Raw genomic sequence first — 18877 nt, 5'->3', positions numbered from 1 at the left:
TGGAAATACTCTAATGTTGTTGCATAGTCGACTGAATTCTGATGATAGATGTGGTCTCAACCAAACCTTTTTCTTTCTTTTTTTTTTTTTTTTTTTGTAATTCCGGCAAACTAAGGAGAGGGGGACTTAAACACTGATACACTGTTGCTCGGGGAGGTGCGCGTTCTGCTAATTACGTGTAACGGCATTAGGCCACTGAATAATGCCCAGAACTGTTTTACTCTCTCAAAACTGAATTTTTAACTCTCTCAAAACTGAATTCTGATGATAAATGTGGTCTCAACCAAACTGTTTTAGATTATAAATAGAAACCTAGCAAGTGTTGGAGCGATCAACTCGAGGCCTTTGATGGCCTGAATTGATGGGTCCCACTTCAATCCTATTGTTTGTTAGGCCCAACACATTCTGATAGGCGACACATTGCACTATTTTAACATGAAAATCATCTTTAAGAAAGAGAGAGAGAGCGAAGGACAAAGGTTGATGGAAAAAACACAAGGTAGTTACTTGATATTCTATGACAATCGTGGATTATTAAATAACGAAAGGGAAAAGGTCATTGTAATTTACGTCAAACATGTCTTTAGCCTCGACTAGAGTCAAAAGTTAAAAGACTAAATTATATAAATAATTTCTTGTCATTTTCAATAATGTATAGTTTCCGCCGAACATGTCTATGGCCTCTATTAATTTTGTTGCATCTTATATTAATTGTTCGTTTGCAACCTAATACCACTTCCTTCGTGTCTAAAATTGTTAATTGCATTAAATAAAACTTTTAATTAATAGAAAATTAGCATATCACTCCAATTCTAAACTGTTTGAAGGCCTCGAAAGGTGAAAAAAATGCTAATGACTTATAACGCTTTGTGCTAGACATCATCTAATATATTAAAACTTTAAAAAAATCTCAATTTACCTTCTTATTAATTGTATAAAACCTTTCAAACTACAATAAATTTGCATATAATCAACATTTCAAAAAATGGACAACATGTAAACTTATTGTAATTCAGATTAATTTTGTGCAATTAACTTAAGTGCAATTTCATTTTGCAAATTTTAGTATTTCATAATATTGGTTCAATTAACCCTTAATATATTTATATGTATATTAAAAAAAAAAAAAAACACACACACACTATTGTAGAGATTTTAATTTTATTTTGACGTTGCATTTTTCTGCTCTCCGTCATTGTCATCGGATATAACATCTTTCTCCTCACGAGTCATCTCCCTCAAAAACAAGAAGAAAAGAGAAAAGGAAGAGTGAGAAAGTAGAGAGAGAGAGAGAGAGAGAATCTTTGTATGAAAACCGCATAGCTGTTCAATACTTCTATCTTCAATCCTTTGTGTCTATATAGAGAGAAGAGAGGGGAGTGAGTGTGTTTCTGTTTTTTGAGAGAGTGAGAGAGTGTATGTGTTACATTTTCGTCGATGTTCAGTCCCCATAGAGAATGAAAATCTGAGCCATGTTTAATCACCATATCTGGTTTCTTTTTGTGATGAATCGATAGTCTACATTGATTATATTAATAAAGCTTTGAATTCATGATGTTAATGTAATTCTGAGAAACAGAGGGATTTTGTTGAGGAGATTAATTTGTTACAGTCTTTTGGTGGATTAATTGTATGTCATTTTGATTGGAACAATGAGCCGCGGTGGCTATGAACTTTTGGGTGGTGGGCCAGCGCCACTGCAGCCGCTGGAGTGGAAGTTCTCGCAGGTGTTTGGTGAACGGAACTCGCGAGAGGAAGTTCAGGAAGGTATGATATTTATTGCTTGGTCTGCAATTAGTTCTTTTCTGGTGTTAATTTTGCTGTTATTAGGATTTGATTGATTCACTTTTGAGTATTTGTTACCAGATCTTTAGCTGCCGAGATATATATGTGTGTTTGGGAATTCATATAGTCTGTTGGTGAATTGATAGTGACTTTAACATCTTCAAAGAATAGTGTAATCATTTGTATGCTTCTTGAACTTAAAACCTATTCCATTTAGTTGTATTACAGTTTATTGCAACTACTTGGGGTTTTAAATGGAATACTCATAAATATATATATTATATACACATAAAATTATAAATTATATATACCAAAAATAAATATTCTATGAATACTCATCTATAATCAGTAAAACCTATTCTCACAACTACTTGGGGTTGGCTAAATAAACATTTTATGAATATGACATGAAAATTTTAACTTAGAAACCTTATATTATAATTATCCTTACTTAGATAAAAACATAATAAGTATGGGACATATACATGTATGTGTCTTTTTTGTATATATGTGATTGTACACGTACATGCATAATTTGATGGCTCATCTCCTATATATGTACACTCTTTCAAAACATATATGTACACTCTTCCAATATTTGTTTAAATTCTATTTAAATATCATCTGTTTTTTCTTACAATAATGCATCTTTTTTATTCTGAAAAGAAGTCTTGTCAACAATTGTTTCATTACTCACATGTAATTACATGTCAAGAAGTGTTGTCCAAAATTAAGAATTGTACTTTTGAATTAAGGAGATGTCTAAAATATGTCAGCAATGTGTCCCTGAGTGAACACATGTTTGACATGGACAAGCTCTTTCTTAGGAGTGTCCGTACTTCTTAAGGTGGTCTGCAGCTTAAAACACATGCATGCTATAAGTGCACTAAGCTCCACATTTTTGGTATTTATGGCAGTGTCCTGTGAATCAGGTACTTGGTTTTTGTGAATCAGGTACTTGTGGATCTTTACATATACTTACAGCAGTAAAAACATAGTTGAGATTTGGAAGTTTCATTATTGAGATAATTGCAAGATGAAATACCCCCAAGATGCGAGAATTTGCATCTTAGCTTTGCAGGGCTGAGTAATGAGTGGTGGTGGAAAAAATGCAAAAGTTTTTATTCAACTGTGGAGTGTGTTTGACGTGGTACAAGTAAAAAGTGGGTTAAATGTGATGTGGGTTTACAGTGACACCGTAATCGTATTTGTCTGAAAACTGATATCCTTATTCATCAAGAATGGGCCATTACATCACCTATACTGACAACTTGCTCGAATTTAAACTTGGTGACCGAAAGCTTTACATGGCCAGCCTGACAAACCTTAGTTATAACACGACAGCCTTGAAACTCGAAGACCAAATTACCTTCAGATTGATTCCCAGCCTTAGTCTAGCAGTGGAAGCATATCACACATCAGATTGCACAATTTTACTCTCAAATTAAGGGGATATTGAGGGGAAGCTATCCGATGAGTAGCTATAATGTCAATGTAGGATAGGGGCTGAGTTGGAAGCACATAAAACTGGCTTTAAAATATAGATTAAATTCATTGGTGTGATGGCCTGGAAACAGTTGAATTGATTTGACAATGGAAGTGGAAGTACCGTACTTCGAATCTTACGATTCTACGATCCTAAATTGCCAAAACGATTCCGATCCCATCTAAAATCTCTAGGAAGTAGAATCTCAGTGGGATCTGTAGAATCGGAAGTAGGATTGTAGAATCTCATAGAATCTTACAATACTAATGATTCTACTAAATCGTGTTATTTTGTTCTTCTTCCGAATTTATTTGGGCCTACAATTAATTTTGGACTAATAAATTTAATCGTTTTAAATATAAAGTCCAACTCTTTGGCCTAATTACATTAAAAAATTAAAATAAAAAAATAAAAAACAAAGAAACGAACTTCAAATGTAGAGACGATCAACTCTGAATTTCAAAGATATCGTTTAAAACTTTAAAAATTTCCTCTATTTTGTTTTATTCTTCTCAATTTCTCTTTTTTTCTTTCTTTTTTAGTACAAGGAACATAAAGAATTCTATTTTTCCACCTACTCTTTGTCAATTCTGAAACAGAAATAAAGAAAAACTTCATTTTTCTTTTCATTGTTCTTTCTATCTCTATTTTGTTCCTTTTTGAACAAAAAAGTAAACTTTTCAACTAAATTGCTCAAACAATTAGGCAAAGAAATTGCACTTTTCTCTTTCTACTAGGCTTTACTTTAATTTCTTCTCTAAGATTTTACTTGATTGAAATGCTGATTTTTTGTTTAAATCAAGAAACTGATATTTAGTATTTGTCACGAGTCTTAGTACTTTGAATGTTAATTAATTTTGTTGGTGTCTCTGAATTGGTTATTTAGCCTTATTCTCTACTTATATTGAAATTATTTGATTTAGAAAGTTAGTTTGAGTTACTTTTCAAATAGTTTCATAGAATCTTACTATTCTCGATCCTATGGACCCTCATCGATCCTACGTACAATCCCGATTCTAACAACATTCACACTTGTTGACATGACTTGACTTACATGATTCGTCTGGGAAGGGTGCGATTTTATGTTTTGAATTCAGTTTTGTGAAAATCTAGGAACTCAATCTTTCTACTCTGCGAATTATCACTCTTCCACTTCGCTGCTTCTTTTTTGTCTCCTTGGTAAGTTATTATCGTTAAAAACCTGCTAGATACTGTTGGTAAATATATCCTGTCTTGAAGGATCTGAACAATTTCATTGATTAAGTAGACTCCACGAAGTTGTTATATGATGATTAAGAGGTTTTGTGAATGATGTGCATTTCCAATGGTCAATCATCTCCTTTTTTTTCTTTTAAATTTTTGGGCCCATTGCATGGTGTAATGGTAAAAAAGAGTGATGAGGTTGTTATCATGTTATGTATGACAAGTGCAAATCACACTCTTTTCAAGCTTTGATATAAAGAATCAAAGCCTAACCTAACGTAAGGCGGCATGGATGGGATTATATTAGGGTATGTATTGCTGAATCTTTTTGTGGCTAAAGGTTAGTAGAGATTTTAGGTTTTAGAGTTTGTCTAGGGTATACAAAGGGGTAAGGTCTGCGGATTTTAATTAATAAGGATAGACGATATTCGAATATTGTTCGGTGCTTTTAGCAATACCCATGAATGGTAACTGCAGGCCAGCCGGTAATCTTTTTGGTGCTGGAGTTGAATGATTAATTGTTCTTCAAGGCGATAGGTTGCTGGAATTGCAGTAAAAAGATGGAGTGCCCCTAAGTCCTGGTCCCACCTTAGAGGTCTTGGGCAGGAGTGTTTCCTTCAATTTCTCTAGTATTCTTTTGAGCAATACAAGGGAGAGGCTTTGAATTGGGGCTTGTTTGTAGGAAATGATATCTTTCTTGTGGAGTTTATCTTTAATGCATCCGCAAGGTTTATCCGTAGGAGAGGAGCTACCCAAGACTTCTAATACATTCACGCCTGTGGTGAAGGTAGAAATGGATGACCATTTCTCGAGGTTTATTCATAAGAGAAACTCCTCAAGATTTACAATATATCTTTCGAGGTTTATTTGTTGGATAGAAACTCCTCAAAGTAATCGAGGTTTATCTGTAGTAGAGGAGCTTGTTGAGGTCTTCGTACTCGAGGTTTATTTGTAGGAGATGAGCTCCTCAATGTCTTCAACATGGCCTCGAGGTTTTCAACATATCCTCGAGGTTTATCCGTATGAAAGGAACTCATCGAGGTCTTCAGTATTCTCCTTGAGGTTTCTTTGTAGGAGAGGTACTCCTCGAGGCCGTCAATACATCATCGAGGTTGAGGTCTTTGGAATGAAATAATTGTACGGATCCTTTGTGGCAATGCGTTGGTACTAGATACCCACTCTTCGTACTAAGTGTAAATGTTGTTGATTTTAAGTCATGAATGTGGGGTGTAATGGACGCGGGGTGTAATGGGCTTTACATGATAGTATTGGAAACTGCAATCATATAATTTTCTCGACCTTGGCCGCCATCAGATATTGCACTGACTAGGCCGGCTCCAAAGAGACTGTGCCGAGTCCCTAGGAAATCAGGCGAGCCTGATGTGATTCCATTTCCCACCTTTATATTGGTGAGTATTGGGTTCGGACAAGTCTGAGTTTCAAAAGCATGAATTGTTGCTTACGATTATTTGTGCCAAGCTATGGAAGACAGTGTGACTTGGTGGTATTGCATCTGAATTATTGTTTTTTTTTTTATTTTTTTATTAATAATTTCTCTTTTCAAATTGTGGGCTGAGTATGGTAATTTTCCTATTTATACCCTTACATGCTCACTATTGTATCTGCAGTTGATATCATATCAGCAATTGGATTTGATAAAACTGGGGACCATCTAGCTACTGGAGATCGAGGGGGTCGGGTTGTTTTATTTGAAAGAACTGATAAAAAAGATGTACGTCTGTTGATTATCTTCTTGTTTAATTTGTGGTTTCATTTTCCATTATTCATGATTCATTATTCAATAATGCTTTGGTTCTACCACTGTTGTTGTATCTTTAGTAAAATGAACATCTAATATGTAGTATGATGGTCGTAGAAGAGATCTAGAAAGGATGGATTGTTCAAACAGTCGGCATCCTGAGTTCCGCTATAAAACTGAATTTCAGAGCCATGAACCAGAGGTTTTCTTTCTTCTAAATACAGATGAATAAATATTTGTTCTGCTCCAACTTTTCCCTCTACACTGGATTTTGAATAAATTTGCTGTGTTCCTTTTCATGTTTGAATTCAGTTTGACTATCTCAAGAGCTTGGAAATTGAGGAGAAAATCAACAAGATTAGATGGTGCCAGACAGCTAATAGTGCCTTATTTTTGCTTTCCACAAATGACAAAACCATCAAATTTTGGAAGGTAGGGGGAGACGAACTTTGTTGCATGCTTTAAATTTTCCATTAATTTTGAGATAGTTTGTTCCTTATCTCCATTCTGTTGCCTTGAAGAAGACCAATTGCTTTGTTTTTTCTTGTAACATGATAGTATCTTAATCATGCTTTCATGTTCTTGGAGTTGGGTAATAGATTAGAATAATTTTATTCGTCGGCATGTCCATTGGATACCACAAATTTATAGGAGAATTTGATCCGAGTTTTTTTGACCAGTGAGAATGAGCAGTTGCAGCTAAGAAGAAAGTAGCGTGATTTCCTTTTTGAAAATTTTATAAAATGACACACCTGATGTTAGTTATTTGTATAATTTTCCTGAAAGCTAACAGGACAGAATAATTCCTCCACGGTAAGTATTTCAATTGCAATCGTCATACATTGGATAGCAAGATTTATGTTTTCCTCAGCATTTATTAGTCTCAAATTTCTACAAAATAATCATCACTTTCCAGCTGATGGAACATGTGATGCAAGTGCACAGCAAATAATTGTTATTGTGCAGAAGAATGCTTTATGTACTTGATTGTTGTCAATTTACTTTAACTGTTAAGCATAGTAAAGTCCTATTTTTCACCATTTATATTTGAACAAACATGGACCATAAAGCAAATTTCCTATCCAACTCTCATAAGCTTAGGATTTATTTTTTATGCATTATATGGTTAAATTATGCAAGTAAATTAACTCTTCATCATAAACTTATTAGTCTATCCCTAGGTTTTATGATTATAACAGGAGACAGAGAGGGAAAGGGGCTATCTTTATAAGAAGCAGGTGTAGTGGGTTGGTTTCACCAGAATCAACTTGTGACTTTCTAATAGAGAAAAACCCTTAATTTTCATTTTTAAATTTAGGATGACCTCAACTTTCTCTGTTTAATATATTTTCTTTTCTGCGTAGGTGTTTTTGCATGAAATTTTGGGGACTTTTGACTTTACATTGCCTTTGTCCATGTGGAGGCAACATAATTAGTTTAACAATGCATGAAAACTTGTTACAGGATCAAATGGTTAGCACAAAAGAGGCAGAAAAAGAAAACAGGAAGGTCAATAGCAGAGTAGGAATATGCAAGAGGGTAGAGGAATTTATGCAATAGAGGAGCTTTTTACTGTGTGTGGTTTGGAGTGAGTGGAGAATTGCATGAATGAAAATATTACTTACAGCTGGTTTTATACCTTTAAAGTAGGACAACTTTCCACTTTAACGTGCTTTTGGAGTTTTACATTTCCTGGACATGTGACATCACATTTATAATAAGTGAAGATTGGAAAATCTAAATTTTATCTTTTTATAAAAAAATAAAAGTTTATTTATGCTGTTGGGTTGTGGAATGGTATGGATCGTTCCTTGCATGTTTTAAGAAATTTTTTCTAAATATAAATTAAAATTACGAGTGCCATTGGGCTAATTTGTTGAATGATTCCCATTTATCCATCTATAAATTAGAACTCAAAAAATTAAAGATCAACAAGTTAACACTTCTGTAGTTTCGTTTTAGGTGGGTGAAGTTTTCTGGAAAATTCTTCTTAGGGTTGGAAAGAAAACTCCTAGAAGTTCTTCTGTTGTAAACAAGTAGAGTCAGCAGCTAGAATAGCAATTTTTATTTATTTATTACTTTTTATAGAAACATTTGCAGTTTTCTGATCCATGAATGGCAATTCCTGGTCAGATGATTTTCTTATTTTTTCAGCTTTAATGTTGAACAGGTCAATGAGAAGAAGGTCAAGAAAGTTTGTGACATGAATATGGACTGTTCAAAAGCTATGGAAAATGGCACTGTTGAATGTTCAAGTATATCAACAGGCTCTAAACTATGTATTGCAAATGGAAGGTGCATCAACAAGCCCTTCAAGTATTCGTGCACTGACTTCTCATTCCTGCCTGGGGGCAATTTATCCCTACATTTGCCCGTGGTAGTTGTACTCAGCCTAATCTAATAATTTTCTGGCAGCCCAAGCTTCAAACTTTACCATCTCTGTTATTTCTATATTGCTATAAGAACTTGCTGTAGTTGAATTATGGGGTGATTCTTTTTTCTCCTGCATTTATGGATTTAAGCTTTCATACTGATGGAATGCAAGGACTTGGTCCGGCTATATGTAATATGCAGCACTAACATATGGTGCACTTGTAATATTTAGGTAACCAGTGATGAAACAAGCCTTGTGGCAAGATGTCGAAGAATATATGCTCATGCCCACGACTACCATATCAATTCCATTTCAAATAATAGGTGCATTCACTTCTTCTGAAAACCTAAACCTCTAGCTTTTTCCATTTTATGATATTTTTGTTTGCATTTGTCATTTGTTATTGCATATTTGTGTTAAACTTTTGCATATAGATGTAAATTCCACTGGGATTCATTAAATAAAAAGAGAAGACAAATAAAGGGAGGAAGGTGTAGAAACATAGAAGAGGATAAGAGCACAAAGTGGTTTTCCAAGCTTCTTGATCTTGAAAGAGAGGGGGACAAAGAGACAGAAGAAAACCTTCCTAAATTTTTTTTAGTTTTAATTCATCTTAAGGGGCTTCCTTCGTTATTGTCCAAATCTGTATTATAGGTTTAATAATACCCTAAAAATATAAGCAGAAACTATCTAAAAAGCATCTTAATCAGGATAGTAATATTTTAAGGCCTTATCTTATCCAACATACATACATATATATATATATTTTATATATATATTAAGTCTTTAAGCTCCACTCCTAAAATTATTGGAGCTTCTAGAAAAGTGCATATTCAGCTTTGATTTCTGAAGAAAAAGAAAAAGAAGAAGAAGAGAAGCGAACAACCCCTTGAGGAGACTAAGACTGAATAATTCCATGGTAATATAATCTTCATGAGGGTCCTGTAGCTAACAAATTGAAAGAACTTTGAAGCTGAGATTTGCTATGATTGAAGAGGCATAATCTTCCAGGATGCATTGTTACATCTTTTATTAGAGTTGCTAATGTATGATTGTGTGGAAGAGGGTTTTGGCTGACTAAGATCAATTTATTGCAGCTAAATGTTGGTATTTAAAGTGTTTTAGGGTTTAAAAGTACAACAAATAGGTTCACACTCTAGTGTTAGAATCACCAAGTTTATTCCTGCTCTGGGGCTGTGAATAATTCAGCCATATGGTTGGGGAGTACGTCACTTTCCATTCTCTTAAGGGGCCTCATTGTATGTTCATGTGAGTGGTATCTTTGTAGACTTAGGCTATTTTTGAGGGTGCTTGAATTGAGTGTTTGAGAGAGGGGTTTGTGTTCATGGAGAAGGATTTTGTAAGCATAGAAAGGGTTAAAACAAGTTAGATATCAGTGGTTTTTATGCTTAAAGAGTGCAGGAAATTAAAGAAGAAGAAATTCTAGGAATTACTTCTAGAATCATGTACACGTCACAGATGCGTGTGGAATTGCATGCATAATCCTCAAGAGCATATTTTATTCGAAAATTCTCTAGAACTTAATCGTCATTGAATTGGAAGTATTGCTGCTATTGCATACCTTAAAATAATCATAACCTTCTAATGACTTGACTTATCAAAAAAAATAAAATAAATAACCTTCTACTTGAATTCTGTATTCGAAAATTAAGAGATTTTGACTTGTAAGACCCATATAAACCTACCAAGTCCACAAATAAAGACCCAATCTCAACTTGAGACAAAAGACAATCAAAGGGCCACAGCTATAGTCAATGTCCAATAAATATTAAATTTACAACACTAAAACTTGACTCTGAGTTGAATGATAAGAAAATGCTTATAAAGCTAAATTGACAGCAGACATACTTAATAAGATCCTAAAAAGAAGATTCACTTGAGCTTAAACCTAATTAAGTGAGCTTCCAAGTGAGCTCCACACAATTTATCATCTGTCAATTCAATGTGTGGGCCCTTTGAAACATCTTTTCTACTCCTTTTATGCACTTTATAGGTGCTGTCACTTGTCTCCATGAATTGCATTATTTCTTTGTTTTGATTTTTTTAACGATTAAGGTTTTTCTTGTTTCATGTTAGTTATTTCTCTCTAGCGGGATGACTGACTGACTCAATGCAGTGCTCTCTCTCTCTCTCTCTCTCTCTCTCTCTCATGGTTAGGCATCCATATATGCATCGACGCTGGCAAATACACGCATAGAGACTACCACTAGATTTTTCTTTTCTTAATTTACCCCTTTGATGCTTGAAATGCATTCTTTTTAAAACATTTATTATTCAAATGATTTTTGTTTTACACCTTTTTAACAATTTTCAAGGTGCCACTATTTGATGCAAAGGTAAAAATTCAGGTTGTTAATTGTGAGAACTCATTTTGAGTTTCTAAAGAGCCACTTTGTACATATCATGCAAAAAAATCAGGGGTCTGTAGCAAGTCTGTGTCCGCAACACTCTCAATTAATGGGGACCAACACCCATGAAGCATGTAAATGGATACGAGAATATGACGATACGAGAAATTCTTAAAAAATAGTACACAGGCACAAGAAGTTATATGTAGATATGTATAGAAATTAAAAGTATATTTATGTATGTATAAATTTAAAAGAATAATTGTCTACCATAATATTTTTTTTGCCTTGTTATATAAAATGGGCAAAAGTGCAAAATACCCCCCCTGAGGTTTACTCCATCGAGCAAAATACCCCCCTGAAGTAAAAAAGTGAGCAACTTAGTCATAATAGTTCTGAAATGGAGCATATTGCCCCCTTGCAGACGCCGGATTCCTCTTTCCGGTGAGCAAGTGATGCACTTGATTGATTACTTTATTGGAATGCCAAAACTGCCCTCCATGATGACCATTATGCCCTTCAATGTTGTTTATAAATTTTTGGCCTCTCCCCAAACCAAACCCATTTCAGCCCCATTTCTTCCCTCTGCTCTCTCTCTCTACCCTCGCTCTCTCAGGTAAGTATATTTATTTGTATTGCTATATATATATATGTTAAAAGTTATATATAGCAATACAAATAAATATTAGGTTAGAGCTCAGGGACGGGTTATATTCATACCCTTATTCATTCGATCTATTCTGTGACATCATATTGCATTTGATCCTATGAACGACGAGTGGTCAAGCACCATAACAAATAAGGATGAAGAGTTTACATGAGAGCCCCTTTCACAGTATTTATAATTTATAGAAAAACTCTTTTTAATTTTTAATTTTTAATTTATTTTATTATTATTATTTTTTTAAGCTCTCTCTAATTTTATTTTTATTTTTATTTATTTATTTTTTAACAAGGCAAGAAGGGTTAGAAGTTAAATTAGTAGGTGCAAAGAGTCGAAGCCTGGCACTTCCAAAATCCACCGGAGGCACTAATCACTGGGCTATCGAAGCATCTGCTAGCTCTCTCTAATTGGAGGAGTTGTTGATATATGTTAAAAGTTAATTAAATATATTAATAAATCACTCCATCCAGTTAAAGAGAATTTATCTTGATGTCTTAAGAAATAATTTTCTAGATAGTTACTCTAAATGATGTTCTCGTAGATTTTGCACGGATAAGAAGTGTATTGGTGTGGGCATATAATAATATTATATATATATATATATATATATATATATATATATATATGATTCTACAACAATCATAACAACCCTGAAAACTAACGTTCACAGCTATATGTGTCACAGTTGCCTCAAATATGACGTCTGAAAAAGCTACTGCCCTGTTCATTCTGCAATGTCTTTTTCTCCATTTCTTTCTATAACGTCTCTCTCCCCCCTGATCTGAATTCCACTTTTTACTTTGCTCCATTATTTTCCTTCAAATTCCCGAGAATACCTATCAAAGAAACTTCGAAAAATCATGTTATCAGAAGTTAACGGCGTTGTTTGGATGGAAGATAGAGATAGTGAAGAAACATCTTCATGGGCTCGAAACAACAACAAAGGAACTGTAGAGAACAAAGACGAAATGGATTCATTCTCCACATTCAAATCCTTGCTTGACGTTGGAAGCAAAGAATGGTACGTAACTAACAATGACATCCAAAACCACCATGACATTAGAGACACCACCTTCTCACCAAACTTCGCTGAAGCTGATAACAATCTGCTGTTACAAGTGGTGGACTCGTCCTCTTCTTGTTCACCATCATCAACTTCAGTGTTCAACAATCTCAATCCATCTCAGGTACAATACTTTTTGCCTCCAAAGCCAACCATCCCATCAAACCTCACTGTAATTCCAAACAACCCATTAGATACTAGTTTCGATTTGGGTTGCGAAACTGGGTTTCTTGAGAATACCCAAGCCTTGAGTGCTTTGAACAATGGTGGTGGGGTTTTGAATGGTTTCACTGATTTAAGTTCACAAACCCTGATGGGTACTCCCAACTTGACCTCAGATCACCACTTCTCAAGTACCTATTTGCTTCAATTGACCGGAAACAACGTTACGGCAAGTTCCGGTTTCATCGCTTTCTAACCGCGTACGCAAATGGAATGAGGAACACTTCACCAAATCTAGTCAAACAAGACTTTACAACTATTAAGGGTATAAGCGACATTTTGCATTTTCATGATTTTTTATTTTTTGGCAAAAGTGCAAAATACCCCCCTGAGGTTTACTCCATCGAGCAAAATACCCCCCTGAAGTAAAAAAGTGAGCAACTTAGTCACAGTAGTTCTGAAATGGAGCATATTACCCCCCTGCAGACGCTGGATTCCTCTTTCCGGTGATATATATAAGTGCAATTACATATATGCCCCTATAATTATCATTTTAGAAAAAATAAAAAAACATGAAAATGCAAAATGTCGTTTATACCCTCACTAGTTGTAAAGTCTTGTTTGACTAGATTTGGTTAAGTGTTCCTCACTCCATTTGCGTACGCGGTTAGAAAACGATGAAACCGGAATTGTCCGTAACGTTGTTTCCGGTCAATTAAAGCAAATGGGTACTTGAGAAGTGGTGATCTGAGGTCAAGTTGGGAGTACCCATCAGGGTTTGTGAACTTAAATCGGTGAAACCATTCAAAACCCCACCTCCAATGTTCAAAGCACTCAAGGCTTGGGTATTCTCAAGAAACCCAGTTTCGCAACCCAGATCGAAACTAGAATCTAATGGGTTGTTAGGAATTACAGTGAGGTTTGACGGGATGGTTGGCTTTGGAGGCAAAAAGTATTGTACCTGAGATGGATTGAGATTGTTGAACACTGAAGTTGATGATGGTGAACAAGAAGAGGACGAGTCCACCGGTTGTAACAGCAGATTGTTATCAGCTTCAGCGAAGTTTGGTGAGAAGGTGATGTCTCTAATGTCATAGTGGTTTTGGATGTCATTGTTAGTTACGTACCATTCTTCGCTTCCAACGTCAAGCAAGGATTTGAATGTGGAGATTGAATCCATTTCGTCTTTGTTCTCTACAGTTCCTTTATTGTTGTTTCGAGCCTAAGAAGCTGTTTATTCACCATCTCTATCTTCCATCCAAACAACGCCGTTAACTTCTGATAACATGATTTTTCGGAGTTTCTTTGATGGGTATTCTCGGGAATCTGAAGGAAAATAATGGAGCAAAGTAAAAAAGTAGAATTCAGATCAGGGGAGAGAGAGACGTTATAGAAAGAAATGGAGAAGAAGACATTGCAGAATGAACAGGGCAGTAGCTTTTTCAGACTGTCATATTTGAGGCAACTGTGACATATATAGCTGTAAACGTACGTTTTCAGGGCTATTATGATTGTTGTAGAATCATATATATATATATATATATATATATATATATATATAATATTATTATATGCCCACACCAATACACTTCTTATCCGTGCAAAATCTACGAGAACATCATTTAGAGCAACTATCTAGAAAATTATTTCTTAAGACATCAAGATAAATTCTTTTTAACTGGATGGAATGATTTATTAATATATTTAATTAACTTTTAACATATATCAACAACTCCTCCAATTAGAGAGAGCTTGCAGATGCCTCGATAGCCCAGTGGTTAGTGCCTCCGGTGGATTTTGGGAGTGCCAGGCTTCGACTCTTTGCACCCACTAATCTAACTTCTATGACTAAGTTGCTCACTTTTTTACTTCAGGGGGGTATTTTGCACTTTTGCCTATAAAATATCTACGTCGAATGTCATTGTTTACATTTGTGTGTAGTATCTAATAAGTAAGAACACTGCTACAACTCCAAAGTTAATACTATAGTGTGAAAAGGTACTCCTTTATTTTTCAATTTACATTTTGGGTGTGCTTAGTTATCTACTATTAATTGCATACTTACTTGGCACACAACATGCATTTAATATATCATCTTTTCCTTTTTGTAGTGATGGTGAAACTTTTATATCGGCTGATGATCTGCGAATAAATCTTTGGAACTTGGAAATTTGCAATCAAAGTTTCAATATTGTAGATGTGAAGCCTACAAACATGGAGGATCTAACAGGTTTCTCAGCATTCTGAAATTAAAATCTTAATGCTATGGTTGTCTGAGGACTTGAATGTATAGAATTCTGATATAATATAGCAAGGAGCATTTTTATGATTTGTGTGTGTATATATTTACATACACATGCTTCGTATTTGGTCTTCTCATTTGTGCATTTTCTTTAAAGTAGGGGGGATGGAGGAGGGAGATTAAAGTCCATTTGGTGTTTTGGATGGACTATTTCCCTCCATGGCGTTGTGTTGGATGATGGAAGAAGTTAATTTCATTTTTTATTTATAGTTAGTCTTTTTTTCCTGTAGAAGTGCTATATTAACAATTCAACATTTGATATCACATGTTTGAGCGTATAATTGCAGAGGTGATAACTTCAGCGGAATTTCACCCTTCACATTGTAATATGTTAGCTTATAGTAGCTCAAGAGGTTCAATCCGGCTTATTGATTTGCGACAATCAGCCTTATGTGATACTCATAACAAATTGTAAGTGAATATTGTTTTTTTGTCCACAATTATTTGTCTCTAATTCCGTTCGGCATATCTAAAAATTGATTGCTTTGGGTATTATAAGAATGCAAGAGTATTCTTTTTTTTCCTAGTTGGTACTCACACACACTTGTCTCTTCTGAGATTTGAACCCCTGACCTCCCTTTGGGAGGTAAGAGGCTGATACTGCTAAGTCACTGGCCCGTTGGTAATGCAAGAGTATTCTTTTAGAAACCTATTAGGGAGCCTACTTTTGTTGGATTGACTTATTAGTTCTACATACTCTTAATTTTTAAGGTTTGAGGAGAAAGAGGTTCCTGGTTCCAGATCCTTTTTCACCGAGATAATTGCATCAATTTCAGATATAAAGTTTGCTAAGGGTGGAAGATATATACTTAGTCGTGATTACATGACACTTAAGGTATGTGTTTTTGTTTTAGCTATTATTTTTCATTGGATTAAAATATTTTTATTTATCAATTTAGGTATCATATCTGCATGGAACTTTGCAAGCATATATTGATATTGAGTTGATGCAGGCCATAAAAAGTTTAAGAAAGAGCAAAATTTAAAGAACGGGAAATTCTAAAAATTGGTTGGATTTCAAGACATGCCCACCTGAAAACTTGATATAGTTTGAGTGACATTGAGTCTTATTTTATGCTTTCCTTTGAAACCACAAATTACTGGTCACTTGCAGAATAAAACCGCTAATGGACATCACAATATTCCCCGTTCAGATGCTATAAAAAAACTGCTATCGTCTCAATTCAGATGCTATAGGAAATAATAGAATAGTATTATTACATTTGCATAAGATATCTCACCCTATCTTTGTCTCTCTTTCTGAAAAGGAACAGTGTGTAGGTGGATTTTCAAATTAAATTTCCTATGTTGTCTTGTTGGAAATCGTACTTGTCAAATGTTGCATGTTTGGCATTGTGAATTATCTTTTAAAATATCACATGTTTGCTTGAGCGATCCCATAGTATTGCACAGTAAATTAAATTTTTTGAGAATGTCTCCTATGTTCTTTTTCACTTCTTTTGATCCTTTTTCTTATGATTCTAGAAACAAGAACTCTCTTGTTTTTTGCTTGTCACTTGATCAGATGCAATTCATCTTGTTGGTTTACCTTGATGTTTTAGTTATTTAAGCTGCAGTGGTTAACTACTTATTTTTAGGCATCTAGTTGACTTTATCAGTAGATCTCTCCCCCACCCCAACCGAATCTAACTTTTCCCCCTCGTAACTTTGGCTTCCTCTTCCTCAGCTGTGGGACATAAATATGGATTCTGGCCCAGTTGTAACTTTTCAGGTTCATGAATATCTTAGACCAAAGGTGACATTTTCTTTTATGCAGCTTTTATTTGAGTCTTCAAAAATTTTAGTGGAGTTGTTGCACTTTTTATTATCCTATGGCTCAGAGTTATTTTAACTCTTTGAACTAGATCAGTTGTGTGATTTATATGACAATGATTCCATCTTCGACAAGTTTGAGTGTTGTCTGAGTGGAGATGGACTTCGAGTGGCAACAGGTTCCTACAGGTATGCTTTATAAATTCATGATTCCAAGCAGAATCCTTAATTTTTTATTGTTGTTTAAAACCTTAGCCATGATGGCTGCACCTGGACATTTGATATAATAATTTCTGCGTTCCAGCAATTTGTTTCGTGTGTTTGGTTGTTCTGAGGGAAGCACAGAAGCAACAACTTTGGAAGCCACCAGAAATCCCATGAAGTATGTTATATGATATTAAACACAGCTAATAGGTGCTTTCATGATTAGAACAGTTGTGAAAACTATTCTTTTACTTAAATGAGTTTTTTAGGACTTATCACATTAAACGATAGAATGTAACTGTCAGAATAACATATATTTGATATTTTTTAATGTATGCCATGCATGATTAGGAGACAAGTCCAAACCCCATCGAGGCCTTTGAGATCCCTTGGAACTCTTCCTCGTTTTGTCAGGCGAGGTATGTGTTTCATCACTTATTACACTGAACCTTGTTCTAATGTCTCAATAATTTTGACTTGGGTATTAGGCTGAGTAGGGTATCTCCACCACCTGAAACTTCATTCTCTGTAGTGGCTTAGTAATATTCCTATTATCTCAAGTGATGATAGCCATGGCAAACCAAATCAATTTGTTCAATACGTTTTGACCTTCGCATCATAAAAGTGCCATGGCAATTAAATTTTTCATGTTTTCTTTTGTCTTTGACCGAATTGACACAAATAATTAAATGCGATTTATGTCTGGGCGAATTTTGAGTGAGTTGATCTAACTTACTGAGTTTTAGACCAATAGTACAAGTGGGGATATTCTTTCGTTATGCGCTTTTATTGTGGTTTTCTTATGCCTATATTGTCCACTAATTACCTTACTCTCATGATGTTCTTTTTTCTCCAATTCTGACTGTGAAAGGGGCAGAGAAATCAGGAGTTGACACAAATGGAAGTGCTTTTGATTTTACAACAAAGCTGCTCCATCTAGCATGGCATCCATCTGAAAATTCACTCGCATGTGCTGCTTCAAACAGCCTGTACATGTTTTATGCATGACGATGTATTCGGAAGATTTTGTTTATTACCCGGCAAAAGAATTTTGATTGCGTTTGGCGAAGACTGCTATGCTTCTTCACTAACCAGTGACATGGAGCTGCATCATTATCAGAATCCCAGCTATCCAATTGAAATGCAGACATTCTCCAACATCAGGGTTCAAACATGGCTGTCACAGAGCCTATAGGAAGTAACCTGTCTTTTGCTCCGAGGTGGACATCACATATTTACTAAATTACCTTCTTCCATAAAAGAGATACAGTTTTGTTCTTTTGTGCTTTTAAGTAGGAGAAAATGTGATTGTAGCTCTCCTACAGCACAATACAAAGGCTGCTCTATCATGCTGCTAGGTCTGAGATCAATGGGGTCTTACTCAGATCGAGAGGATGAAGCTATTGTTGTGTATGAGTAACATTACAAGGACTTAAGAAAATCTACATCCTGATTATTGCTGTCTTATGTACTGTTCTTTTTCCTCTTGACAGAGTTTGCCACTTTGTTATATCACTGAGAAATAATGGTACCTTTGGGGATGGACGGAAGTCCTTTGAACCATTGCTCAAAAAATTGCACTTGAAGTGTGTTTGGTTTGAAAGAAAATTGATCCTCAAGAAAGTGCACTTGAACCGTGTTTGGTTTGAAAGAATATCGATTTTATTGGATATCAAGCCACCTACGGATATCCTTGAGAAAGTGCACTTGAAGTGTGTTTGGTTTGAAAGAAT

At 35.0% G+C, this 18877-nt stretch overlaps 1 protein-coding gene across 4 annotated transcripts; it reads left to right on the top strand.

Annotated features, from left to right (window-relative positions):
- Positions 1–1215: 1215 nt before the first annotated feature.
- Positions 1216–18654, top strand: LOC132282979 (serine/threonine protein phosphatase 2A 55 kDa regulatory subunit B beta isoform-like). Of its 4 annotated transcripts, none has more exons than XM_059784834.1 (14): positions 1217–1767; positions 6103–6206; positions 6337–6435; positions 6546–6665; positions 8404–8610; positions 8839–8930; positions 14977–15095; positions 15455–15578; positions 15879–16002; positions 16855–16923; positions 17038–17129; positions 17245–17322; positions 17496–17563; positions 18016–18654. In XM_059784834.1, the coding sequence occupies exons 1-14, from the start codon at positions 1653–1655 to the stop codon at positions 18150–18152; spliced, it is 1548 nt and encodes a 515-aa protein (XP_059640817.1). In that variant the 5' UTR covers positions 1217–1652; the 3' UTR covers positions 18153–18654. The 4 variants fall into 4 exon arrangements, with proteins under 4 accessions (XP_059640819.1, XP_059640817.1, XP_059640818.1 ...); XM_059784835.1 differs by having other exon boundaries at positions 8404–8613; positions 18022–18654; XM_059784833.1 differs by having other exon boundaries at positions 8404–8613.
- The last annotated feature ends 223 nt before the right edge of the window (positions 18655–18877 follow it).

Source organism: Cornus florida, unplaced genomic scaffold (assembly GCF_030987335.1).
Source record: "Cornus florida cultivar Cherokee Brave unplaced genomic scaffold, ASM3098733v1 CherokeeBrave_3.0.0_Hap2_Chr11, whole genome shotgun sequence".
NCBI lineage: Eukaryota > Viridiplantae > Streptophyta > Magnoliopsida > Cornales > Cornaceae > Cornus > Cornus florida.
This window is presented reverse-complemented; position numbering and strand designations above follow the sequence as displayed.

Excerpts from the sequence above, each read along its gene's own strand:
- LOC132282979 (XM_059784833.1), top strand. The coding sequence starts at position 1,653 with ATGAGCCGCGGTGGCTATGAACTTTTGGGTGGTGGGCCAGCGCCACTG. Across the intron at positions 16,003-16,854 it reads GTGATTACATGACACTTAAG|CTGTGGGACATAAATATGGA; the intron begins GTATGTGTTTTT and ends CCTCTTCCTCAG. Across the intron at positions 16,924-17,037 it reads ATGAATATCTTAGACCAAAG|TTGTGTGATTTATATGACAA; the intron begins GTGACATTTTCT and ends GAACTAGATCAG.